The sequence below is a fragment of the Pipistrellus kuhlii genome, unplaced genomic scaffold (genome assembly GCF_014108245.1).
Source record: "Pipistrellus kuhlii isolate mPipKuh1 unplaced genomic scaffold, mPipKuh1.p scaffold_m20_p_34, whole genome shotgun sequence".
Classification (NCBI taxonomy): domain Eukaryota; kingdom Metazoa; phylum Chordata; class Mammalia; order Chiroptera; family Vespertilionidae; genus Pipistrellus; species Pipistrellus kuhlii.
In genome coordinates, this window is record NW_023425534.1 from 5,613,471 (window position 1) to 5,640,866 (window position 27,396).

At 56.4% G+C, this 27,396-nt stretch overlaps 1 protein-coding gene across 1 annotated transcript in view; it reads left to right on the top strand.

The window, feature by feature from the left end:
• The window catches only part of TNFRSF8 (TNF receptor superfamily member 8), a 46,529-nt gene extending 20,101 nt beyond the window's left edge, over nt 1-26,428 (top strand). Inside the window, exons 6-14 of the mRNA XM_036460842.2 lie at nt 1,290-1,406; nt 3,026-3,304; nt 8,491-8,575; nt 8,824-8,969; nt 10,212-10,313; nt 10,454-10,507; nt 17,610-17,635; nt 20,629-20,833; nt 24,608-26,428. Of these exons, the coding sequence (XP_036316735.1) occupies nt 1,290-1,406; nt 3,026-3,304; nt 8,491-8,575; nt 8,824-8,969; nt 10,212-10,313; nt 10,454-10,507; nt 17,610-17,635; nt 20,629-20,833; nt 24,608-24,855 (1,262 nt within the window). The 3' untranslated portion in view covers nt 24,856-26,428. The remainder of the gene's footprint in view (nt 1-1,289; nt 1,407-3,025; nt 3,305-8,490; nt 8,576-8,823; nt 8,970-10,211; nt 10,314-10,453; nt 10,508-17,609; nt 17,636-20,628; nt 20,834-24,607) is intronic.
• Nucleotides 26,429-27,396: the final 968 nt, after the last annotated feature.

Below are 27,396 nucleotides of genomic sequence, written 5' to 3' on the forward strand. Positions count from 1 at the left end.
CATCATCGATTGACTGCCTCCTGCATGCCCCCTATTGGGGATCGAGCCTGCAACCCAAGCATGCGTCCTGACCAGGAATTGAACTGTGACCTCCTGGTTCATGGGTCAACACTCAACCACTGCACAACACCAGCAGGGCTCCACATACATTTTAGAACAAGCTTTTCAAATTCCACAGGATGTCTTACTGAGGTTTTGATGAGGGTTGCCTTGAAGCTGTAGATCAGTTTAGAGAGAATCCACCCTTTCAGTGTTGAGTACACGGCATAGCCATACATTTATTTAGGTCTTCTTCAAATTCTCCTGGGAATGCTTTATTATTTTTTCTATGTAGAGATGCTCACATGTTTTTGTTAGAGTTCTATGTATTCCATATTTCTTTTTTTTTTTTTTTGTTAAATATATTTTATTGATTTTGTTCAGAGAGGAAGGGAGAGAGATAGAGAGTTAGAAACATCAATGAGAGAGAGTCATCGATCAGCTGCCTCTTGCATACCCCTTACTGGGGATATGCCCGAAACCAAGGTACATGCCCTTGACCAGAATTGAACCCGGGACCTTTCAGTCCCCAAGCCGATGCTCTATCCATTGAGCCAAACCAGTTTCTGCATGTATTCCATATTTCTGATCATGATCCTACGGTATCTTTTTCAATACGTCATGTTCCAATTCTTTTTGAACCGTGTGAAATTGCCAATATTTGACTGGCTGACCTATCAAAAGAGCATTTTCATATGGGTTCAATCCACATATACAGACATTTGATTGACTCAGATATCATAACATTGTATCCAACTCCCTTGCTCATTCACTTATCAGTTCTAATAATGCATCTGCAGATTCTTTGGGATCATCTGTGTACTCAGATGGCTATCTTTCTTCCTAAAAATTGTCACTTTTATTTATTTTTCTTGCCTTATTGCATTGCCTGGGACCCCTGTACCCTGCTTGAATAGATGTTGTGAGAGTAGAGCACCTTGCCTCATTGCTGATCTCAAAGGGAAATTGGCCGTCAAAGTCTTGAGGAGTGAGCGTGGAGCGACCGCCCTGGCATGGTGGAGATGGTGGATCGTTTGGGGGGTGGGGTGAACACCAAAGATAGAGGGGGGCTCAGAGCTCATCTCCTGTGTGGCCTTACACACAGCCCTGTCCTCTCTGAGCCTCATGACCTGCTCTGGGGATGGGTCTGACATGTGTGAGGGTTGGGAGCTGGCCACGGAGCTGGGGGGAGCTTCAGTGATGGTGGGGAGGTGAGGCCTGACCTGGACTGTCTGTGCTTCCATCCCCAGGACTGTCCCCGCAGCACCTGTGCCCTCTGGGGTCCACCGACTGCAGGAAGCAGTGTGACCGGGACTACTACCTGGACAAGGACGGCCGCTGCACAGCCTGCGTGACCTGCTCAGGAGGTAGGGGCCCGTCTTTCCACCAGCGGGTGGGGGTTAGACAAAAGGAGATTATGTGCATTCTTGAGTAGGCTCTGAGCATCCCTGGTGCCAGGCTGGATTTAGATATCAAAATCCACATCCCTGCACCACAGGCTGAAATGAAGGCCAAACTGACAACACCCTGCCCTTTTGGCAAGGTGTGTTTCCAGGGCGTGGCTTTGCCGATGCCAGTGGGTTCAGCTGACATTAATTAAAGAATGCCCATGTGTCTTCCCAGGGGGCCTCTACATCTCTCCTGTTTTTCAGTTTTAAACGGGCACACTAATGGTGCTGTCTCAGAGAGTGGTGGGATGAAGATCAAACTGAGATAATCAGGTAGAATTGAAGAACACTGCCTCTCGCACACACGATTATGTCAGTAGCCATAGGGGTGATCATAGCTGCCATCATCCCAAGTCATCTCGCTCATGGCCCAGCCCACTCCTGCCCTTTGCACAAACTCCCCCAGTGCCCGCCAGTGCCCGCCAGTGCCAGCTCTCTCCGGAGGTGTGGCCCCTCGCTTTTGTCATGTGAGGCCTCTAAGTAACAGCCCAGAAGAAGGATTCTTATGGAGCGAGTCACCTTGGTCTCGTCCGAGGCAGCGACTCTATTTTCACATACAAGGAGCACACAAAACATCTCCAAACACATGCAAGTGCATGATTATACCTTTTCTTTTAGAAAAGCTCTAACCTTTCATTTGTTTGTTTTTTGGGGAAAAAACCTTCTTATTATTGACAATTTCGAACCTGTTCAGAAGTAGAGGGACCGGGAATGGGATGGGCGGTCACTAGTTTCAAAGCATCGGGCTCAGTCTTGGTGCATCTATCCCCATGCCCTGTCACCCTGCCCTCTGGGAGCCTTTAGCAGCTTTATTCGGACACTAGAGGCCTGATGCACGGAATTCCTGCAAGGGCCTGGCCTTCGCAGCCCTGACCGAGAGGGAGAGGGAGAGGCAGAGAGAGAGAGGAAGGGGGAGAGAGGAAGGAGGAAGAGGAGAGGGAGAGAGAGGGGGGGAGGAGGAAATGGGGAGGGAGGGAAGAGGGAGAGGGAGAGGAAGAAGGAGAAAGGGAGGGAAAGTCGATCTGATGGAGAGACAGTGACCCAGAGCCGTTCTGGAAGGTTGTTCTGCCATCTGGTCTAATTAGCATATTAGCTCTTTATTATGGAGGATAGTTGATGTCTAATAAAACACGTGTTTAAAGTGTGTAATTTGGTACATTCTGACATGTGTATGCGCCTGTGTAACCACCACCACCAGTGAAGGTAATAGACCACCCATTGCTCCCAAGCTTTCTCATGCCCCTCATCTTCCCTCCCCCCCCCCCACCCCCCCCCACGCCCAGGCAGTCCTGCTTTCTCACTTCGGAATAAGCTGCGCCTTCTAGCACTTTCTGTCAGCAGAAGCGTGTAGGATATGCTCCTTCCTTGTGTGTCTTCTTTTGCTCAGTGTCCTTGTTCTGAGCGGGCCGGAGACCAGCTGGATGGGGAAGTCAGGAGAATGACTGCTCCTGGGCGAATGCACCCCCGCCCTCCGGGGCCCCCTGCCCCCGCTGGCTGCCCTGGCCGTCCCCCACCCTCCCTTTCTCTGTGCCCCTCAGATCACCTCGTGGAGAAGACACCTTGCACGTGGAACTCCTCCCGCGTCTGTGAATGCCGACCTGGCACGTTCTGTGCCACGTCAGCCAGGAACTCCTGTGCCCGCTGCGTCGCCTGCCCTGCCGTCCCGCCCAAGGGGGCCGCCGCATGCCTGGGTAAGCGGCCCACCCCCCGATGGGGGGCTGAGGTCTGTGCCCAGCAGCCGGCGGCCGTATCTCTCCCACCCCCACGGGGCAAAGGGCCTTCGACCCCCGCTGTGAACGAGGTCGGGTTTGGGCCTTGATTTTTCCTTGGATAACTAGATCCCGTCAGTGGCGTGAGATCCACGTGGGTCATTTTGGTAAGAATTCCTGATGATGACATGTGTTTTCGAAGTAGCGTTTTGGGTTTCTTCGGGCCAACACCCAGAAGTGGGGTCGCTGGGTCATGTGGTAGTTCTAGTTTTGATTTTCGGAAGAGTCTTGGTATGGTTTCCAGAGTGTCTGTGCCCATGTATACTCCCACCAGCCGTGCATAAGAGCTCCCTCTTCTGTGCATCCTCATCAACAACTTCATTTATTCTTGCTGTGCGTTCACTCATTCTTCTCCCTGAAAGTATTGGGCTGGTAAAATCTTGACTTATTGGCAAGGCTGTTGTACTGACTCAAGACAGGCTCATGGGAAGAGGCCTCCCAGCCCAGCCGGTGGCCGCCGGCCAGATTGCAGGGAAGTCGGAACTCGGACCGAAGAGCAATCAAAGCTGGCTCAGCAGCGGGGAGAGGTGCCAACACATCCCTCGAAAGCAGAGAGGAGAGGAAAGGAGGGTGACGGGCAGAACCCAGGGGAAGGAAGCTCACCCCAGAATTCACGCAGGAGGGCCGGGGGACGGCGAGAGGTGACTTACTTACCAGAGTCCCCAGGGAGGCGCCGGGCTCAGAGCAGACAAACAAATCGAATGATGGGAGTGACACGGAGAACTGCTAAGTGTAACTCCAACTTTAAAATAAAATAAAATAAAAAAAATAAAATAAAATAGTCTGTACCAATGCTGACCATGGACACGGAGCAGTCTGAGCAGGAGGAGCCTGAGATTTTATCTCCTGGTGAAAACGATCTGCTTTTTGGCTAAAAACCCTGAAGGGGTCTCTATGGGGAGCCAGGCTTGCTGAGATGCTGCCGCTCCAGGTGCCGCCCTCGCTGTGTGTTTGGGAGCACATCCTGCGTACGGCACTCGCTGCTGTGCTCTGAGGGAGGACGCCAGCCCACATGCCCACCCTCAGGCCGGGGGGCTGGGCAGAGACCCATTTGGGAAGGACACACTGACACCGCGGCACAAGGACCCCACCAGCTCCTGGGAGGCCGGGTCGTCCTTTGTAAGTAACGCGAGCGGGCGGTGCAGACGTTCCGGCCTCAGGGAAAACCAGAGAATAACAGCACACATGAACCGGAGAGCTTCCTACAGCGGACGCCACGATGAACCCAGGAATCGCCGGGAACTTAAAAGATTCAAACCAAATGGCTCTAGCTGGTTTGGCTCAGTGGATAGAGTGTCGGCCTGCAGACTGAAGGGTCCCGGGTTCGATTCTTGTCAAAGGCATATGCTCGGGTTTGTGGGCTTAATCTCCAGTGTGGGGCTTGCAGGAGGCAGCCGATCAATGGCTCTCTCTCATCAGTGATGTTTCTCTCTCCCTCTCCCTTCCTCTCTGAAATCAATTAAAAAAAATATTTAAAAAAAAATTGATTTATATATATAAATAAATATTTAAACGTGCCCACAGAAACATCCAGGAAGCTGTTACACCCACACAGTGAGGACAGAATGCTGTGGAAAAGGAACAGCAAAAAAACAGCGGGAAAGAGAGGCTTCTAGAAGGTGTGCTTGTTACCCATCCATTGCCTCTCAGCTCCTAGTTCACCCTCAGGGCCTGCTCTGCTGTCAAGGATTGGACTCTTGACTCTTGAAGCATTTCTCCTTGTGAGCATGATGTTAAGCGTCACCAGTAGAAGGCACTGGTTCTTTATCCATTTATAAATGGACTAGAGGTCCCGTGCTTGAAATTTGTGCACTGGAGAGAGGGGTCCCCTCAGCCCAGCCTGCACCCTCTCCAATACAGGACATCCCTCTTACAATCCAGGACTGCTGGCTCCTAACTGCTTACCTGCCTGCCAGCCTGATTGCCCTTAACTGCTGGCCTGGTTGCCCCCAACTGCCCCTCCTGCCAGCCTGGTTGCCCCATGCAGCCTGCTGTTCAGTTGTTTGGTCATCCCTCACTAACCTCCCCCCAGCCTGCTGTTCGGTCCTTACTGTTACTGCGACGGCATCCTGGACAGTTTGCATATTCCTCTATTATTAGCACAGATGGACACAGGTTGCTTCCCTGGCTTAGCTAGTGTAAACACTGCTGCAATGAACATAGGGGTGCGGATGTGTTTTTTAATTAGTGTTTTAGGTTTCTTTGGTTCAACACCCAGCAGTGGTGTTGCTGGATCATCTGGTAGTTCTATTTTTGATTTTTGGAAGAACCTCCGTATGGTTTTCCAGAGGGTCTGTACCGATTCATAATCCCATCAGCAGTGCATAAGAGCTCCCTCTTCTCTGCCTCTTCATCCACACTTGTTGTTCTTTGATTTATTGGTGATAGCCATGTGACAGGTGCAAGGCGGCACCTCACTGTAATTTAATTTGCATTTCCCTGATTAATGATGTTGAGCATCTTTTCACACGTCTGTTGGCTGTCTGTAGGTCCTCTTTGGAGAAATATCTATTCAGGTCCTCTGTCCATTTCTTCATCGGATTGTTTGTCTCTTAGGTGTTAAGGTATATGAGTTCCCTATATAGTTTGGATATGAACCCCTTATTGGATGCATCACTGGTGAATGTCTTCTCCCATTCAGTAGGTTGGGTTTTGTTGTTGTTGATGGCTTCCTATTCTGCACAAAAGCTTTTTAGTTTGATGCAGTCCTACTTGTTTATTTTTTTCTTTTGTTTTCCTTACCTAAGGAGACATAGCTAAGAAATATGGCTTCCCAGCGGATGCATTCATGTGGAGAAGGGTGCTGATGGTTGGGGGTTGGACCTACACTATCCCATCACTAATTACAATCATTGCTTTGGCCCAGCAGGCGTGGCTCGGTGGTTGAGTGTCAACCAATGAACCAGGAGGTCACGGTTCGATTCCTGGGCAGGGCACAGGCCCGGGTGGCAGGCTCGATCCCTGGTGTGAGGCGTGCAGGAGGCAGCCAATCAATGATTCTCATCATTAATGTGTCTATCGCCCTTCCTCTCTGAAATCAATAAAAACTATTTTTAAAAAATCATTGCTTTGGGGAGAAAGACTTTATGTTTACTTATCTTTTACTTTATTTTTATTGCTGACACTATTACAGATGTCTCCACTTAGGACTGGATTTTTAAAAACAGCTTTATTGAGATAGAATTCCTATGCCATAAAATCTATTCACTTTAAGTGTACAATTCTATGATTTTTAAGAAACTTACAGCCCCGTCAGCATGACTCAGTGGTTGAGCGTTGACCTATGAACCAGGAGGTTGATCCTGTCAGGGCGCATGCTCGGGTTGTGGGCTTGATCCCCAGTGGGGGGCGTGCAGGAGGCAGCCAATCCATGATTCTCTCTCATCACTGATGTTTCTATCTCTCTCTCCTTCTCCCTTCCTCTCTGAAATCAATAAAATATATATATATATTTTAAAAAGAAACTTATGAAATTATGAAACTATCACCACTTAAAAATTAGTAACTATAAACAGAGCCTCTTTATTTTATTTTTTAAATATATTTTATTGATTTTTCACAGAGAGGAAGAGAGAGGGATAGAGAGTTAGAATCATCATGAGCCCGCAACCAAGGTACATGCCCTCGACCGGAATCGAACCGGGACCTTTCAGTCCTCAGGCCGACGCTCTGTCCCCTGAGCCAAACCGGTTTCAGCAAACAGAGCCACTTTAAAACGGCCTCAGAGCCGCGTCTTATGCCTCAAACCTTCGGAATGTTAGAACTGGGCAAATGAACCTTTGGACGGGGCCTAAGCAACCTTGCATTCCAAAGAACTGTTTGCAAAGATAAAAGCAGATCTGAGGAATACGGACAGGTGGCTACAGGACTGAAAAGGAAACCATCCTTAGGACTGACATCATGAAGTCATTTTATCTGCGCCTGGAGAAATGCCTCCCCTTTGCTGAAGTGAATAACGTTCTCTTGATGTGATATTCCTCCTACTGATGAAACTGCTCTCCTTCCCCTTCTCATAAGCACCCTAACCGGAACCCCATTTGGGTTTCTGTCCGAAGCAGGGCTTCCCCAATAGCTATTGCGTCGGACCTCAGAGAAACCCTTGTTGCCTCTCACCTTGGCCTCTCACTCTTAGGTTCACACCGGGATCTAAGAAACCTCATGTCCACTCATAGCCACCCCACCCCCACCCCCAGCTCGGAGACCGCTCATCTACTTCCTGTCCCTCTAGGCCAGACCCTGTGAGACATTTTCTGGATGTGTTCTTCTGGGTCTGCTTCTCTCCCTGGACGTGACACACGTGGGGTTCCTCCATGCTGTCGCATGCGTTCATACTTTGTTCCTTTTATTTTTATTGTTGTTAATCCTCACCCAGGGCGATTTCTCCACTGATTTTTAGAGAGAGCAGAAGGGAGGGAGGAAGGGGGATAGAGAAACATTGATGTGAGAGAGACACGTTGATTGGTTGCCTCCCACGCACGGCCTCAAACCGGGGCTGGGGATCAAACTCGCAACCCTGGCACGTGCCCTTGACCAGGCATTGAACCCGAGACCCCCTTGATGTGCAGGCCAGCATTCTAACCACTGAGCACACTGGCCAAGGTGCTTTGTTCCTTTTATTGCCAAACAATATTCCGGTGAACAGAGATGCTCCGTTTTGCTGACCCATGTGCCAGTCGATGGACATCTAGGCTGTTCCCGCTTCTTTGGCTGCTGTGAAGAGTGCTCTGTGAGCAAGCGTGTGCAGGAGACCTGCCTGGATCGCTATGGCCGGCCTCCCTGGCCTCCCTCCAGCCTCTCCATCGGGCCCTCCTCCCTCCCGCCCTGGGCCTCCCACCTTCTGCTTCCTCTGCTGATACCCCCGGGCGGGCGGACTCACATCCCAACCCCTCCCCCCTCCTTGGGGAAGCCTTCCCCTTCCGGAGAGGAGTCCCTCGTTGGGGTGTCATGCTCTGTGTCACACCTGAGTCCCACTCACCTGTGGGTCCCCCAGCGGGGTCTTGTGTATTTTGCTCGCTGCTCTATTCCGGCTCCCAGCACAGTTCCCAGTCACAGGAGGTGCTCCATGAAGAATGGTTGCTCGGAAGGAAAGGAGGAGGGAGGGTGGGTAGGCGGAGGGAGGAGGCAGAGCCGGGACACAAACCTGCCCAGATGCAGTGTCCTCGGGGCCCCGCTGTGCGGTCTCCTGGAGGCCACCAGTCCCTGCTGGCTAAGCTCCTGGCACTGACTCTTTGCAGGTAAAGACACCACCCATCAGCCGCCTCACCCGGGGACCCACCCTAACCGCAGCACCCACCCGGAGGACAGCGAGGTGCCGGCCAGGTGACTCTATGGCTCCTTCTGGGGGAACCGGACTGGGGGTGGAGGGGGGTTGGTCCAGGCTGGAGCTCTGTGCCCAAAAGCCGCTTGGGAGAACGTGTGCCCAGCTCTGTGCTGGCACCAAGCCAGACAGCCTGGACCTGCAGCCCCTGCCTTCCGATGACCTCCAGGAAAGGGAAGCATTCCTGAGGGACCCCCTCCCCCTCTTCCCGCTGCGTCCTCAGCCTCACCTCTGGCTCCTCTGCCTGCAGCACCAGCGCCTCCCAGATCTCCTTCCCCGACGCCCAGCCCGGTAAGGGGCACAGAGGAGGCGCCACCCACACCCAGGAGGTCGCCCCCCTCTCTACAAGTGCCCCTGTCTCTTTCTCCTCCGCGGGGAGACCCATCCTGGTCTCAGGTAATGTTCGCCCCCAGGAGGCAGGGCCCTCCTCCCAGGCGGGCCAAAGGAGGGGCGTCTCCCCAATCTACAGTATCCACTGGGTCACTGGGGGCGCGCAAGGTGGACCCCGGGTTTCCAGCTTCCTGGGCTGTGGGTCTGCCACTTGCTACCAATTCATTCTTGTGTGTTGGGATTTCATTCATAGCTTCCTCCCCATGGCCCATAATTGCTACTCAGGAAGTATTTGGTGAATGGTTTTGTGACCTTGCCTAGTTGCTTAAGGCCCCTGAGCCCCAGTTTCCTCCCATGTAAAGCTGTAATAGCATTGCACCGTGCAGGGGAGTGGGTGGCTACCCGGTCCAGACCTTCCGGGTCGCATCACCCATTTGCTTTAAGTGCAGTTCACTCTAGGACCTGCAGTCCCAGCATTGCACACCAGGTGGCGCTGGTCCTCAGGCCAGCGGTTCTCCGCGTGGTCCTGAACTCGCAGCAGCAGCAGCAGCAGCAGCAGCAGCAGCAGCAGCGTGTTAGAAAAACAAATGATGGCCCCATCCAGTCCTACAGAACCCGATCCCCCCGGGATTCCTCTGCACATGAAAGTCTGAGAAGCATTTGTGAGGCACAAACTACTTTTTTGTAGTAGCTAATTACAAAATTAAGTGACAGGAGAAAGGAGACAAGTTAAAAACTCAGATGTAAAGAGAGAGACCCAGATAGCGGATCAGCGCCTGGGCACTGGAGTCCCTCCTCACCCCCCCCACCCCGGCCTGTCTGGAGCCGAGATTCTGCCATTTACCCTCAGGGTGACCTTGACCCAGTAACGTCACCTTTGAGAGCCTCAGTTTCCCTTGTTTGCAATGGCACCTGCTGCGTCCAGGGCTGAGTGTGCCTCTGTGGGAAGCAGACCCCACGCCTGCTTCATGGAGCTTCCAGTCCAGAGGGGACGGCCGTCACCCAGGCCTCCTCCGCAGGCCCCTCACTTTGTCCTCTTGTTCTGCCTTCCAGACCCCTGGCTTCTTGATTGCCCACCCTCTAGAAATGGTGTGCTCTTTCCCCCACTATCAACCCACCCTGACCGGCTTCCCGGAGCGGTGAGGGTGGGCAGCGGGTGAGGCTGGACCAGGTCCGTGTTTGGCTTCAGTGCTGGCAGCCCGGTGGAGACAGTAGGGCTGGGGACAGGGGCTGGGGGCAGCAGGGCCCCCGGCTCAGCCCCGGGAAGCGGGCTCTGGGCAGACAGTGCAGTCCACCTCTGTGTTGCAGGACCCGTGCTCCTCTGGCTGCTGGCGCTGCTGGCAGGGGTGGTCGTCGCCGGCTCCTTCCTCCTGTGCCACCGCAGGGCCTGCTGGAAGTGGATGCAGCAGAGTGAGTGATGTGTCCGGGGGGCCGAGGGAGGCGGGCGCGCTGTGCTAGCCTGGCCCCTGCCCTGCCCTGCCCCTGCCCTGCTCTGCCCGCCGAGGCTCTCCGAGGCTGGCATCTCCAGTACCCTCCTGATGTCATTCCAGAGCTGCACCTGTGCTTCCCCGTCCAGACCTTCCGGCCCAAGCCCGAGCCTGCGGGTAAGTGGTCGAGGGTCGGGGGCGGGGCGCTGCCTGAGCCGCAGGGACACATGGCAGGCTGGGGCTGGGCCTGGGCCTGGGGCTCCCTCTCGACGGCTTCACACAAGCTGCTTCTCTTTCTGTGACCTCATCTGTGATGAGAACACAATGTGGCGGGAACTGTGCCCCATCCTGCCAAGTGCTTGAATAGCGGGCTGGCAGGAAGCTTTCTTTGTATGCAGCTAAGGCTTTCTTTCTTTAAAAAAAAAATATTTTTATTGATTTCAGAGAGGAAGGGAGAGGGAGAGAGAGGGAGATAGAAACATCAATGAAGAAAGCAACTCATGGATTGGTTGCCTCCTGCACGCCCCACACTGGAGATTGAGCCTGCAACCTGGGCTTGTGACCTGACCGGGAATTGAACCGTGACCTCCTGGTTCCTAGATCAATGCTCAACCACTGAGCCACGCCAGTTGGCCTGCTGAGCTTTTCATTCCTTTCTCCCCTGTGCCCCCAGGAGAGGCATTCCTGACTGCCCTCCCTCTTCTTTCCCTCTTTCCCAGCCCCCCTATTCTTTCCTCTCTCCCCATTCTTCCCGTCCCCTCCTCTGGCAGCCGAGAGGGCCGTAGGGGTCAGTAGGGCCGGCAGAGAGGGCTGGAATCCTGGTTCTGCGACACCCTGGGAGGTTACTTCCTTCCTCTGTCTTACTTCCCTCACCGTAAGATGGGGACAGCGGGCCTGGTCCGAGGGTGGGCGCGTGGGTGGATGGATGGAGCTGGGCCTGTGCAGAGCCCTGGCAGGCGTTGTGTGCAGTGAACAGTGACTGCAGGCTGCTGACCCGCCTGTGCCCAGGCCGTGTTCCTCACCAGGAATCCCAGGCCTCCCTCAGCGCTAGATTATTCGGAACCCTTCCCTGGTCCTTGTCTCTGACCCCTGCCCCGCCTCCAGGCCACCTCCTCCAGGCAGCCTTCTGGAGCCCCGTCCTCCCCACCCATCCAGCAGCAGGCACTTCCAGCGCCCACCTGCTGCGGGCCTTGTGCCCAGGGCCCTCTCCTGGACAGCCCTTTCAGGTGGGGCAGGTCTGCCCGCTCTGTGCTGGGCGCTGCTCACAGAGGAAGCAGTGAACATGAGTGGTCTGAGTGCCCCTTCTGGTTTCAGGGCAGGTTCCCTCCCCTAGCAGGTCTCCCAGGAGCCCCGGGGGTGATGGCTGATGACCTATAAGGCGGCCGGTACCTGGCCCAGGGCCACCCTCCTAGTTAGTGCCCCTCTGGACTCTGGCCCTGGTGCTTGAGGTTGCTGCTCGGGCTGTAGACTGCCTGTGGCCCCGTCCTGTCTCCTCTGCCTCCCGCCCCCCAAGCCCTGTCCACCCCCTGCCCACCCAGAGCCCAGTGGTCGGCCCCAGGCCAAATCACGGCTCCCTGGCCCCTCCCTCCCCTCCTCCCCCCTGCCCCAGGCCCCTTGGAGAGCCCCTCTGCACGAAAACAGTCCAGGAGGTTGTTTTGAATCTGATGAGTTTCACAAGCAGGTGCGAGCGGTCCCTCCGCAGGGGTTTTCGTGTTTTGATGGTTTCAAGCCTTTTTCCGTGAGCTGTCAGGCTCCGCGTCTCACTGAAACCAGGTTTGCTTTCTTGACATTTTTCTAGTATTATAGACTTTCCATTGCCGTCAGTCTATTTTTTTTCTTCGAACCTTTGTGATAGCAGTTTTGTCTCAGAGAGAGAGAGAGAAAATCACCTTCCCTTAAGAAGCCAGGACTGCAAGCAACCCCGAGCCCTGAGCCTCAGGGGTGGCCGGGGCCGGCCCTCTGGCTTCCGGTGGGTGCCTGGGGGTCCCCAGGCTGAGAGGGAAGGGAGAGGAGGCCAGGGTTAGCAGGCAGGTCACAGGCTGAGCACGGACGGAGCAGGCGATGCCCATTCAATTTCTTCGCTCCCTCCTGTACCCCAAGTCGTGTCGTTGTGGGGTTTCGAGTGGCTCTGTGCGGGGCACAGAGGCTGCCCTGGCTCTCCTGGGCTCTGAGACCTGTGTCCGCTGCTCCAACAGGCGAAAGGCTAGCAGGCAGGGAGTGTACGCCCAGCCTGCCCCCTCTGGGATCCACAGGGCTGGGGTGGGGGGCTGGTGCCTGGCGGAGCACATAGGGGATCCGGGCAGGTGCCCAGTCAATGCTCCCCCATCAGCTCTTGAATGGATTGGACTTTGTGCCGGGGGTCCTTGGCGGCAGGCGTTTGTGAAGCACATACACGATCTCATTTGACCCCTCTGAGCATCCCTGCGAGGCAGCCACCGCTGTTACCCCGTTCACAGAGGAGGGACAGGGCACAGGAAGGAGGGGACTTGTGTGAGGCCGGTGGCTAAAAGCAGCCTGACCGGGGTCTCGTTGTCTCTGTTGGTGGCAAGGCTTTTGCCAAAAGGGTCTCACCCCTCAGACATTGGGGACTGGGCTCTCCTGTGCTTTGCAGGGTGCTGGCCAGCTCCTTGGTCTCCAGACCCACCTCCCCGTGTGGCCACCAAACGTGTCACCAGACTTTGCCAGGGGTCCCCTGGGCTGGCGGGGTTGGGGGATGGGGTGGGGAGGGAGAAGGGGAGATCACTCCTGGCCGGGAAACACGGTTAAAATCCTTTTAACCCTTCGTTTTGATGGCCACGGAAGTCATTGCTCTCTCAGTTCACGCGGGCAGGCGTGCTTTGGAAAAAATTGCGCGCCGTCGTTCGGAAATAATTTCGACCTCACGGGAAAGTCACAAGCACAGTACCCAGAACTCCCTTTCCCTGGACCATCTGTCACCGGCGTAATGCCTGTCATCTCTGACGTGCGTGTGTGCGTGCGTCTGTGTATTTCATACGAATAAGGCGTGCTTTTACACAACCGGAGTAAAACCGTCTACACCAGAGGATCTGCCTTGACGTGTGACCTTGAGTTCTCAGACCCCATTCAGGTGTCTCATTGCTCCCGGTAAAGCCCGCTGTGGCCAAAGAATTCCGTCCAGAATCTAGTGCTGCGTTTGGCTGTCTGTCCCGGTGACTCTGGTCAGTGCCTGTCTCGCCCTTCACCGTCCTGGCCTGGCCGCTGGGGAGGGTCCCGCCGTGGTTGTGTAGGTGTCCCTGACCTCGGCGTGGCCTGAGGTTTCCCGGTGACTGGATTTGGTGGGAAGAACCCAGGAGCCACGCTGAGCGCTTATTGGCAGCTCCGTCCTCCCGGCTCCTCTGGTCCTGTTGCTGGTGGGTCACACGGAGGCCTTGGTCAGAGGACCAGGGTGGTGTCTGCCAGGCTCCCCCACCGGAAGCTGCTCTTTCTCCGTGGTAATGAACGGCTCAGGCTCTGAGGGGCGCTCCTTGGAGGCTGTGAATGACCTGCTCCTCTGTCAGACTCTTCCTGTGCTTCATTCACGGGCTTATGTCCGGCGTGTGCGTTCCTGGTTTATTCTGCTGCCGTTGGCATTCAGTTTGAGGTTCAAATGGTCGCTGGTTAGGCCATTTCCAGCTGGCTCCTGTTCCCTTTTATTCCCATCCTTTTATGTAGAAAGCACCTATTTAAAAAAAAAAAAAAAAAAAAAAATATATATATATATATACATATATATATATATATATATATATATATATATATAATTGATATTTTACAGAGAGGAAGGGAGAGGGACAGAGAGTTAGAAACATCGATGAGAGAGAAACATCCATCAGCTGCCTCCTGCACACCCCCCACCTGGAGATGTGCCTGCAACCAAGGTACATGCCCTTGACCGGAATTGTGCCTGGGACCTTTCAGTCCGCAGACGGATGCTCTATCCGCTGAGCCACACCGGCTAGGGAGGGAGCACTTCTTGAAGGGTTTCCCAGCGTAGCTTGTACTTCCCTAGACTCCGCCAGTCTCCAGGGAGCCCCGGGTTGGAGTCGGCCGAACCTCTGGGCCAAACCCTTTCCTTGGGTCTGCTCTGCTCCCACAGCAGCTGGGACCTCAGGCCGAGAGGGGATGGGTCCGAAAGGGAGAGCAAGGAGGAGGGAAGGGACTGTGACTTGGGAGTCAGAATGCAGGGCTCAGCGAGGTGGCCCCGGGGCAGCCCCGGACCTGGGGCACTGTCACAGCGGGGCCACCGATGCCGTGTCCCTGGACCCACCTCCTGGGGTGCCGGATGCGGTTACGGGAAGACCACAGTCATTCCAAAAGCAGTGAAACCAATAATTGAAAACCGTGGACCAAAGCCACGTTTTTAGGGGAAAAGCTCTGATGAAATCCGACCTCTGTGCTTGGCACAGTTTGTTCTGAGTCTTTATCAGAGTATGCACGTGGGCTGTGCCAGGCGGGAGGCAGATGCTGGCGCCTGCTGGATTCTGCCTTTTTTGCTTCTTCTCAGTCTCCGTGTCAGATGTTGACTTTCTCTCTGCTGCGATAGAGTGCCAGTGTCCGGGGCCGCTGCGGGCCAGGCAGTGTCCTGGGCACCTCCCCTTTTGAACGCCAACACATTTTAAGAAGACATTATCCTGAGAGTCTGAGACGATAAAAAGAGTCCCCATGTACCTCCACCCGTCATTAACATCTTACATCAGAGGGATTCATTCGTCACAGTGAACAAGCAACATCGAAACAGGGCTGTTGCCTTGACTGGTTTGGCTCAGTGGATAGAGTGTCAGCCTGCAGACTGAAATGTCCCATGTTCGATTCCGGTCAAGGGCATGTACCTTGGTTGCAGGCACATCCCCAGTAGGGGGTGTGCAGGAGGCAACTGATTGATGTTTCTCTCTCATCGATGTTTTTAACTCTCTATCCCTCTCCCTTCCTCTCTGTAAAAAAGCAATAAAATATATTTAAAAAAAGAAAGAAAGAAAAGGAATAGGGCTGTTAAGTAAAGCCCATCCTCTATTCACATCACCTTCGTCTTTAAAATTTTATTTTTTAGTGCTCGCTTCGGCAGCACATATAATAAAATTTTATTTTTTAAATGTATTTTTGTTGATTTCAGAGAGAGAGGGAGAGGGAGAGAGAGATAGAATCATCAATGATGAGAGAGAATCATTGATCAGCTGCCTCCTGCACACCCCTCACTGGAGATTGCGCCCAAAACCCAGGCATATGCCCTGACCGGAAATTGAACCGTCACCTCCTGGTTCATAGGTCGACGCTCAACCACGGCGCCACGCAGGCCAGGCAGATCCGGGAGCCCACCCAGGACACCATGTGATGCTGAGTCGTCAGGTGTCCTCAGGTTCCTCCGGGCTGTGACGTTTCTGACTTCCGTCGTTTCCGATGACCTTGGCAGGTGTGAGGGGGACCGCTCAGTTGTGTTGTAGGAGGTCCTTCTATGGGAACCTGCCAAGCGCTTCTGTCCGGATTCGATTGGGGTTATAGGCTTAGGGGTGAGGACGGACCAGGGGCATCCTCTCAGCCTGATCGGTCACGGGCCTCTTCACTTCCGAGATCTCCTTTAAGCTTCATAAAAACCCTCCAAAGTGGGCCTGAGCCATCCCACTTTGCAGCTGAGACAGAGGCCGGGCGAGGTGGCGTCCTGTGCGGGTCTCTCTGCCAGGACTCTGGCACCGGCCCGCTCCCAGCGGCCGGTTCTTTTAAACACCAGGCTGTGCACAGCCTCATCATCTTCCCGGTTATTTCCTGAGGGTGTGCCCCGGGGAGGGGTTACTGGGGCAAAGGGTGTGAGACTCCCACGGCCAGCTGGCCCTCAAGAAACAGTCACCGGAAACGTTCACAGGATGTGTTTACCCACGGCCCCTCCAAGACTGAGTTTTATCGTTTTTATTTATTTTGTCTTGTTACTGTGTCAACACCCTCCCCCAGTGACTTGTCACCGAGCCCAGTTGGCTGGCTGCAAGACTCAGAATCCCTCTCCAAGGAGGGAGGTTCAGCGCCACTGACATCATTTGAAAGAATGTCCGTCCGGCCAGAGAGGGCGCCCAGGCTGGCTCAGGCAGCGGGCAGTGGCCGCCTGGCGGGAGTGACCGCACTGCTGGGGGCAGCGGGTACCAGAGGCAGTGAGTGCGACATGTGTGTTAAATCCAGGGCTGAGGACTGGGTCCCTGTGCACGTGTGCTGCTTTGCATGGCCGTTCTGGCCTGTTTCCCCGTCGGGCTCTTTCTGCCCGGTGATGGGCATCGTGTGGCCACACGGCTCAGCCGGCCCCTCTTCCTGTTACCGTGGTCGGGGGGCCTTCCGTGAGTTTCCAGCTGGGATGCGGGGCCGGGGGTGGCCCGGAGCTGCTGGCATCCGGGAAGGTTCTGGAGGTGACTCAGCTGATTTCTCTGGTCGGGTGTGCACACTAACAGCAATGGATCCCGAGTCTTCGCAGGCGGCCCCTGGACTCCGAAAAGGCTGTGCGCCCCTGCAGTGTGGTCTGGGCAGGGGAGCTGGTTTGCTGTAGGATAGACCAGCTGCCCGGGCCATGGTTAAATGCCCACTTACACTTGGAGGTGATCTGGCACCCGACTCAGTGTGAGAAAACAATTGGAGGGGAGGAGAGGGGATGGGAGGAGAGGGTAAAGGTCGTGCCCTAAGAATCATGGCGTCAGCACCTCCCGTGCCCACCGAGGGGGTGCTTGCAGGAGGGGGAGGACTGGTGAGAGCTGTCCTCCTCGAAGGCGGTCACGCGGGCTTTTAAAAACACAGACCACAGAACACCCAACTCGGAGGGCCCCAGCCGGAAGGGCTCCGGGATCAGCTGGCTTCAGCTGGCCTGGCACAGGACTCAGGAGTGTCCTCTGGCCACCATCCCCTCTGTCTCCTGCTCTGGGCTCTCCAGGCCCCCGGGGCTGTGAGGCGGTGGTGATTTCTGAGTCAGTGGGAGCCTCCTTGGCTCCAGCCGAGCGCACGCCTCCCCTGTGTGTGTTGGGGGGGAGGGGGGGAAGGGGGCGGAGGCGGTGGACTGGGGAGGGGTCCAGGGGCGGAGGAGAGAGGAGTCCCCTGCTCTCTGGCAGCGCTGGAGAAGTGAGCACTGGGGAGTGAGCCCTGAGGCCCGGCCTGGGAGTAGGCACGGACCCTGAAACCTTCTCCAGACAGAGGGCCCACGGGAGCATCAGTGCCCCCTGGAGAGCCAGCGGAGGCCCCTGTCCATGGTGGGGCGGGCAGGGCCCAGGCTGCCAGGCCTTCCTTGGTGAAGCTGTCCCTCCTTTTCTCTTCACAGATGCCAGGCCCCCGAGGAACCAGCCAGTAAGTAGCCGCCCCGTGTCCCAGCGTGGTGCCCCTGAGTCTGGCTCTTGGGCAGACCTGTTGCTGCCGAGAGCCGCCTGGTCCCTGCCAGCTCCTGCTGGGTCTGGGGGGGGAGGAGAGGACATGGAGGGGGCAGAGAGCTCTGAGCCACGCCCTGGCCCAGGATGCTGTCCCCCTCCCCCCAGTGGCCTGGCTCCTGGCTCCTCTCGCCGGGGACTTCCAAAAAGGCCTGCCAGACCGCGGGCTTGGCTTGGGCTCCTTTGGGTGCCAGGTGTGTTCCGGTCACAAGGAAGCCTGGGCTTGCTTCCCCTTTTCTCCTTCCCTCCTCCTCCAGTCCTGTGCTTGCACTGGGGTGACAGGTCAGCAGCAAGGATTTTAGGAATGTGGCTGTCACCCACCGAGCAGTCACCTGGAGCAGCTGCTCGCTCTGTGCGCTCTCAGCGTCCGCTCAGGTGGTCCTCATGGCACGCGGAGGCCAGCCTGCGGTCCCGCTGTATAAAGGGGGAAACTGAGGCGCCGCAGGGAGGGTGGCCCCACAGTGGGGAGCAGACCTGCTAGGGTTTGAGCCCCTGTTTGTGACTCTGACCCGCTGCCCTGGCTGCCTCCTCGGAGACCTGCTTCATCTGCCCGTTGAGGGTGGGAGTGCTGGCGGTGCGCAGGCGCGGGGTGAGGGTCCTGCAGATGTGACTGCTGATCGCCCAGCACAGGCCCCAGCCAAAAGGTCCTCACTGGGCTTGTCCTTGCATCCCGCTCTGTGCCCAGCCCCCTCACCCCCCCATTGGCAGCTCCCACGGTGGGAGCTGAGGGAGGGGCAGGCCAAGCTCTCCATATGGCCGGGTCTCAGGCGTGTACGTTCACCCACTTCATTCCCCTCGTTATCACATCTCTCATGCCTTTCCTCTAACTCAGACACTGATCCATGGGAGGTCTGCCGTCTCCATGGAACACCAGCTCGATGGCACGGCTTTCGCATGTACAGGTCTCCCTCGCCCTTCTCAGCACCCGTTCGCTACCGAGCTTTGCAAACTCGCTTTGACATGTTACAACAGTTTTGTTGCACCAGTTTTATAAACTTGTGCAATACATGCTATTGTTCAGAGACCAACCAAAGGTTAATTTCTCAGGGTTCTTGCTGCCTGCTTTAGTGGTATTTGATGGAGGATCCTTTACATACACTTGTAATAGTTGAAGATCTCTCCCTCTCTCTCCCTCTCTCTCTCTCTCTCTCTCTCTCTCTCTCTCTCTTTCATGCTCAAACCATGTTCCAAGTTTTTGGTCCAAATCATGTAGAATAAGTTAAACTTAAATTGCATTCTGTTAACCAATGTGAGTATATTTCTCTAAGCACAGTTAGGTTGAAATAAAGTCTTAAAAAGCAAAACAAAAAAAATGATCCACAATAAAACCCATTTATACATGGAGAAAGATTTTCACCTTTTAGCTTTTTAAAATATATTCTTATTGATTTCAGAGAGAGGAAGGGAGGGGGAGAGAGAGAAATATTAATAATAAGAGAGAATCATTGATTGGCTGCCTCCGCCCGCTCCCTACCGGGGATGAATCCCTGATTGGGAATTGAATTGTGATCTCCTGGTTCATAGGCTGACACTTAACCACTGAGCCTTGCCAGCTGGGCTCCATCCTTTAATTTTTTTTTTTAAAATATATTTTATTGATTTTGTACAGAGAAGAAGGAAGAGAGATAGAGAGTTAGAAACATCGATGAGAGAGAGTCATCGATCAGCTGCCTCTTGCACACCCCCTACTGGGGATATGCCCGCAACCAAGGTACATGCCCTTGACCGGAATTGAACCCGGGACCCTTCAGTCCCCAAGCCGACGCTCTATCCATTGAGCCAAACCGGTCTTGGCTCCATCCTTTAATTTTTAAGCATAATAGGCAGAGCCACAATATGGTTTTCAATATGAGTTCAATTTAAAAATTATGGGAGATCACATTCAAATATACTTGGGTCAGGCAAGTCGCTGCCGTAACACGGAGTCATTTATGAAAAAGATATTTGGTGATTTGTAAGAGAATCAAATATCTTTGCTAAAACCTTACTAGTAAATTGTTTAAAAATGCTGTCTTTTGGATTCTAATAGTTATGAAGAAATTTTCAGGATTATGTAGCTTTGCTTTCTGAATTACTCGAACTCATTCCACCCTGAAGGCAGCAGGCAAATGCGATGGCCTAGAACCATGGTCGGCTTTTTGGCCCCTTGGGTGTGGCTCTTCCACAAAATACCACGGCCTGGGCGAGTCTATTTTGACGAAGTGGCATTAGAAGAAGTTTAAAAAATGTGGCTCTCAAAAGAAATTTCAATCTTTGTCCTGTTGATACTTGGCTCTGTTGACTAATGAGTTTGCTGACCACTGGCCTAGAACATTCCACGAGACCGCTTCTCCTTTGCACTTACCTATCAAAGTCAAACACTAGCCAACACTTTCCTGAAGACGTAGCCCTTTTCAGAATACATCAGCGTCGTCAGAACCGGCCGCTGTCCCAGGGGGTCAGGGCTGCGCAGGAGGACAGGCCTGGAGCCAAGGTGTACAGACCGGCCTTTCCGCATGGATCCGGAGCCGGATGCCAGGGTTCAAGTACTGTACCGGCCTGGACACTTACTAGCCCTGAGCAAGTCCCGTGACTCTGTGCCTCAGTCTCCTGATCTGTAAAATGGAGAGAGTGCTAATGTCAGGCACCTCCTAGGCTGGCTGTGGGGATTAACATGTGTCATGGGGTACACACGTGTGATGTTGGCCACGGTCCTTACTGTGTGGTACATGCTAAAAGCAGCACGCTTCTCCCGAACTCACTGGGCAGGTGCACCAGGCCGTCAGGGCTGGGAAGCCCAGTGGCGGGTGGCGGCCCTAAAGCAGGAAGGGGGACTGGCTGGGGCGAACAGAGATGAAGAAACGGGGCTTCGCAGTCCGGGTCCGGGCCGCGGGGGGCGGGCACCCTGCCTCAGCGCTGCCGCCTCTGTGCCCACAGGAGCTGAAGGGCCTGTTGGTGACGGAGCCCCGCCCAGAGAAGCTGGGGTTCATGAGCCCCCCGGCTGTGGAGTCCTGCGCCCACGTGGGGGCCGCCGGCCGGGAGAGCCTGCCGCTGGTGCGGGCCAGTCCAGCCGGGAGCCCCTCATCCCCCAGGGACCTTCCCGAGCCCCGGGTCACCACGGAGCACACCAACAACAGGATCGGTGAGTCGGCTGGTGTGGGGGCCCCTGGCGTGGTCAGGGCGAAGAGGGCAGCGGGGTGCTGGGCCCCGGGCCCCCACCTGGAACGGAAGACCCAGGAAGCCCTGCAAGGAAGAGGCGTGGACTCTCCCACAGCCTTGTGAGTGGGAGGTGTTTTTTGTCCTTTTGTTTTTTTGAAATATATTTTATTGATTTTTTACAGTGAGGAAGAGAGAGGGATAGAGAGTTAGAAACATCGATGAGAGCAAAACATTGGTCAGCTGCCTCCTGCACACCTCTCACTGGGGTTGTGCCCACAACCAAGGTACATGCCCTTGACCAGAATTGAACCTGAGACCCTCCAGTCCGCAGGCTGATGCTCTAACCATTGAACCACACCAGTCAGGGCTGGGAGGTGCTTTTGGTGAGAGTGTTAGATGTGCTTGGGAGACAGCGGTGGTGGCCCTGACTTCTTGGGGCCGGTGGGAGGGTTCCTGAAATAATCTTGTGGTGTTGTCTTGCGGGGTGGGTGGAGGGAAGGGGTGCCCCCCTGCCTGGCGCCCTCTATTGCTAAAGGGGCACCGGGAAGACACACGGTGACGTAGGTGCTGCCACAGCCTGAGCATTCCGGGCACCGGGCAAGTGCCACCTCACCGTCACTCGCCTCTGAGGTGGTGCCTTCCCCTTTCGCAATCGGGGAAACTGTGGCCGGGGCGGGGGTGACACTGTTTTCCCGGGCGCACGGCTGGGGAGAGACAGGCTGCGGCCTGTCCGAAACCGCCGGTCTGTCTGCACTGCCAGTCCCGTGGCCGTGCGGGCACCACGGCTGGCACTTCCCCAATGACAGGTGCCCTCTGGCTCCAATACCGCCCCCTCCGGCTCTACGGCAGCTTCCTAAGCTTGCCGAGCCCTGGCTCACTTCTAAGCTTCTCTGTAGGAGCTGCCTCCTCGCCTGGGACAGCCAGCGCCCCCCTCTGGAAGACCCTGTTTATTGCCTCCTCCTCCAGGAAGCTCTCCCAGCTGTCCTGTCTAGGCCAGATGCGCTTCTGCGGTGCTCCCCCAGACTCCAGGCCTCCCACCCAGTGTCCTCAGTCTTGGGCAGTGTGGGGCAGTGTGGCTGTGTCTGTGGCCTTCTCCTGCCCCTCATCTGCCTCAGATTTTATTGATTTTTATGGAGAGGAAGAGAGAGGGATAGAGAATTAGAAACATCGGTGAGAGAAACATCGATCAGGTGCTTCCTGCACGTCTCCTACCGAGGATGTGCCCACAACCAACATACATGCCCTTGACCGGAATCGAACCTGGGACCTTTCAGTCCACAGGTGGACGCTCTATCCACTGAGCCAAACCGGTCATGGCTGGATAGAACTCTTTAGGGCAGAGTCTTTGTATCAAATGGAAATCTTGGGAGCTGCAGCTTTTGGCTTTTTATTTTTTTTAAATGAGTTTTTGGGAAATATCGCCAGAGGAACCTCCTTCCAATTTCCGAAGAAGCCCTAATTTGGAGTTTGAGCCTGTGCTGAGTGCAGTGCCTGGAACTGTGAGGGTGGGGCTGAGTGTTGGACGGGGTGGCGGAGGCAGGTACCGAATTGCCAGGGCGGCTGGGGTGTGGGCAGCGGCGTGGGCAGTGGTATGGGCAGCCTGCCCAGAGCCAAGCCAGCCTGCAGGCCTGCTGGGCGTGGGGTGGTGGGAGGGAAAGCCTTGGAGGCTCTCTGGGGATACCCAAGGGACGGGGAGCCCCATGTCCCTCTGACACTACCTCCGAGGAGCACCTCCTTGCTTCATTCCCAAGGGACCAAACTCTTGCCTGAGCTCATCACTCCCCCTGACCATAGCACCAGGCAGGCAGCCCTTTCCTCCCTCCTTCCCCCCACCCCACCCCACCCCACCCCACCCCTCTGAGACAGCTTCCCTGGATTCTGGAGCCCTGGGTGAGTCAGGAATCCCAGTAGCTTCTGGAAGATGCTCCCCTTGCAGTCTGGGGGCTGGGCAGCTCTGTGATGGGGTCCGAGCCAGAGAACTCGGGACCCAGGAATGTGAGGGGAATGATAGTCTGGCCCCCAACTTTGGTCTCTTCAGGCTGGACAGCCCACCCCTGCTCCTCTCTGTCCGTCTCTGTCTCTGTCTGCCTGTCTCTCACCTCCTCTAGTCCTGTCTGGTCCCCTCTGTGCCCTCCTTCTCTCCCCTCCCGGAGCAAGGGGCCTGCAGGTCTTGGTGAAGGTGTGTGTGGCTGAGGCTTGAGGCGCTCCTTCTCTCTTGGGGTGTAGGGGGTCCCAGCCCACAGCCTCTCCCTCTCTCTCTTCCTTCTCTTTAGTTCCTGCTGCTATTTTGAACACTTCTCTCTTTCCTGGGGGTGTTATAACCAAAACAGAAGCGCCGGCATTACGTAATGGAATTGAGGGCACAGGGGCCCCAAGAATATTTTGGGGGTTCCTGAGTCAGAGGGGTGTAACCGGTTACCCAGAGAAGCAGGGATCCCGAGCTCCCTACCCCACCCCAGCTCTTAAGTTCCCTCCCGGGCTTCCCCATTCAGCCTCCAGAACCCAGGGCCGAGCAGCTGGGAGCTGGGAGCCTGCCCTGAGCCTGAGACACTGGAAGAAGCCGGCCAGTGCTTGAAGTCAGCTGACCTGGCTGCGGGCCGGGCTCCCCACTTCCCAGTGTCATTGGCAGCTTCCTTCACTCCCCCGAGCCTGCCTCCGGAGCCCCCAAAGGAAGGAAATGGTGTTGAGGGTCCAGGGGAATCACACCTCTCATGGGCTGGGCAGGTCTTTCATCCAACTGTGTGCTAGGCAGGCACAGCCATGAGGCCTGGCAAGAGGGAGGGGGGGGGGGAGAGAGATGAGCGCTCCCCACTGAAATATCCCGCCCCTCCCAGAGCTGCCCGAACCTCAGGCTGCTGAGTTACTCGCCGCTGAGGGTCCAGGGGGATGACAGCTGCCTGCTTTGCTGGGTTGACCTTGCCCTGCGAACTCCAGAGCATCAGGGGCAAACCGGGCCCCGCTGGTTTCTGCTTTGGCCCATGGGAAGGGCGGGGGCAGGAGTTGCTTTGGGGTTTGTGCTAAGTACCCGGTGACCTCGGGCAGGTCACTGGGCTCCAGGCCTTTCCCTGTGACTGGGATCAGAACAGGCTGCGCCTGGCGGAAGGGACGTGAGGCCGCAGGAGCTCAGGTGTGGAAGGCGAACCTCTCCTCGCGTTCCCTGGCGCTGTTATTATTATCTTAGTCTTTTAAAAAACATAAAAAATATATATTATATTGATTTTTTTTTTTCAGAGAGGAAGAGAGAGGGATAGAGAGTTAGAAACATCGATGAGAGAGAATCATCGATCAGCTGCCTCTTGTACACCCCCTACTGGGGATGTGCCTGCAACCAAGGTACGTGCCCTTGACCGGAATCGAACCCGGGACCTTTCAGTCCACAGGCTGATGCTCTATCCACTGAGCCACACAGGTTTCGGCTATTATTTTAGTCTTATTTCTCCACTCCAGGGGACATCGGCAGGAGCCCAGGTGATTGGTTTTCCTTGCTTCCTCCCCATGCCTCGCTGACTCTCCTAACCCCGTTCCCTCTGCCCCCACCCCATCCAGGCAGAAGTGCTGAGAAAAATCACAGGCATTGCCCGTAGGGAGCAAGTGGGCCAGCGGCTCACTCCTCGGCTCACTGCTCGGCACACGGTTGCCAGCTGTCAGGTTGGCGGGGCTCATTGCGCCCCAGAGGGGCTGTGCCTCTCCTCCGCCTCCTCGCTCACCCTCTGCGCCCTGGGCTCTCACCCTCTGCGCCTCTCCTTCTGCTCCGCAGAGAAAATCTACATCATGAAGGCCGACACCGTGATCGTGGGGACCGTGAAGACGGAGGCGCCCGAGGGCCGGGGCCTGGCGGGGCCGGTGGAGCGGGAAATGGAGGAGGACCTGGAGGCGGACCATGCCCCGCACTACCCGGAGCAGGAGACGGAGCCGCCGCTGGGCAGCTGCTCAGACGTCATGTTCTCCGTGGAGGAGGAAGGGAAGGAGGACCCCTTGCCTGAGACGGCGGCGTCTGGGAAGTGAGGCCTGGCTGGGGCTGAGCGGGCAGCTGGGTGTCTCTGGGACCCGGGCGTCACCATGGACCATGCTGGTGCAGAGGCCCTTCGGCTGACCTGAGTTTCCAGCGCCCGGTGGTCCATGCAGGAGGCGTCTGGGGGTCTTTGCCTGCATCCCCACCCAGCCGCCCCCCACCCTGACCCTGGGGCAGTGGGCTGTGCAGTAGAAACAGCCAAGGTGCTGGATCTGAATGGCCGTGTTTGCTGGGGCAACAGGAAGACAGACAGCACAGCCTGGACACTTTGCCTCCGCTGCTCCTGAGAAGACACCCCAGAGTCCTGGCATGGGCCCCCCTCCCTCCAGGGTGGAGCCCACCGGAGGCAGAGGCTGTGAGGCCCACACCCGTGCCTTCTCCCCTCGCCCCCTGGAGAGATCCCCACTGGGCCTTGCTACCAGGCCAACAACCCGCAGTTACTGTAAACTCGGCCCCCGGTGGCCCCGAGCCAGCGTCTGTGGTTTCCCCTCAGTCCGAAGGGAAACAGGGATCGGGCGGCCGGCTGGCCCATTGCAGCCACCGCGGCCATGCTGTGCCCTGTGCCCTATGCCTGGTGGTGCCCAGCCAGCCTCCAGCCCTGTGTGGTGGGCCGAGGTGGACCCTCCTGGTGCTGCCCCTTCCCGGTTCTGGGGCCCCACTGTGGGCCCTGGCTTAGGATCAACCAGCTCATCTCAGAATGTTCCTCCCAGGCCCAGTAGCCAAGGGCACTGCCTGCTCTGTCCTGGGAAATGAAGATGCCCACATGGACCCTGACGGTACTGGGCCTGCCTCTTGTAGGGGCCGTTCCTCACCCGTGTTGGGACACGGATGTCAAAAGCTGATTCTGCCTGATCCTGGGCTTGGGGGACAGTGCTGTGCAGCTCAGTCCGGGGTCAGGATGTTTGTGTCGCACACGAAGGAATAACCGCCGGCTGGCCTGCCCTCCCGGGGCCTTCGGACGCGTGCACGCAGGCGTGTGGCCTCGGAAAGGGGCCCGTGGGCAGATGACAGGGTCGCCGCAGCTCCTGGAATTTCCCGCCGAAGCCTGGCCTGAGAGCTGCTGTTTACGGTGCACCAGCCGCTCGGCTGGAGGAAGTCGGGCCGGCCCGGGAATGGCAGGGGCAGGTTCTGAAACCGCTCTGATATTCTGGGGAAAGTTGGAGAGGCGGGGACGCCGTGAGAGGCCGCTACCCCAGACCCTGGAGAAGTTCACGCGGGATGGGTGATCTCTGCCCAAATGCCCGTGTGGGCAGCTCTGCACCCAAGCCTCCGTGCACGCACCCAGCACCCCGCGGGCAGGGCTAGGGCTGCCCGTGGCTGGACGCGGACGTCTGCTTAATGAAATGACGCACTCCCCCGAAGATGAACTTGAAAAGTTCACCAAGTTCCTTACCAGTGACCACAAGGCTGAGGAATCTCTCGTGGAGACTGAGAGTCCTGGAGAAGCTCTGAGTTCAGGGATCCCCCACCCCTCTGCCTGGCCTCTGGAGGGTCTCCTCCCTGTCCCTCCTGTGCCCGGGCCCGGGCTGCCTGTGGACACTCCGAATAAAGCTGCTCTGCCCCAGGCTCCCGGTGGGTGTTTGCAGAAGGGGCTGTGGGGAGAGGCAACACAGAAGCAGCACCCATGCCCCACCTGGGGGTCACAGGGAGGGGACTGAGGGGTCGAGTGAGCCCAGGGCTTCATGCAGGACCCGTAAGGCCCTCCCCTCCTCCCAGGTGGTCAGATGGGGCCGGGGCGAATATCCCTGCCCTCCAGTGACAGGGCCTTCTTAGCCTCTGCTGTTCAGATGGGCAGATGGACCAGGGCCCTGCTGCCCGGGGTGGCAGTTCCAGGGGAGCAGGGAGCCTCACCCAAGCGCACACCCCCTTCCTGAACAGTCAGGAGGGAGTGATGAGTGTCCTGCGGAGGCTGTCGCATACAGAGGAACCCCGCTGTCCCCCAGGGCAGTCTCGAAGGTGCTTACGGCCAGACCTGTCCCTCAGATGGAGCAGGAGGCTCAGGCCCCACTGTCTCCATCCTCCCGCCCCTCCCGTCCGGTCACTGCTGTCCCACAGCCCAGGGACCGCTCTGCGGGGCTGAACAGAAATGACTGTGCGGAGGCGAGAGGCCACCCTCCAGCTGAAGTTTCTTGGGCGCCTTCTCACCTCCACCCCTTCCTTGGTCCTCCCTGTCCTCGTGGGGGGCAGGGAGGGGCTGGCAGGGACCGGATTCACTCATAGGTCTTTGACTGCATCAGTCCTGCTTGACCGGAAGCCAAGGTGAGAACATCAAACACTTTAAGGATGGCTACTCCAGCCCAAGGAGAAGCTGGCCGAGCCCACGTGGGGCTCCTGCACCCTCCCCAGGCCCCTGGCCCTGGCCCGCACCCGTGCCAGGCACACACCTAGGACCCTGCGGGGCTCCCCAGAGGAGCAGGGCTGCAGCGGAAGTGACCGAGGTGCGGGCAGACAGTGTGGGTGGGGACTGGGATCCAGACCCAGCTCTGCTGCTTAGTGGGGCTGTCGAGGTGACGTGCCTTGGTCTCCCTAGAGCT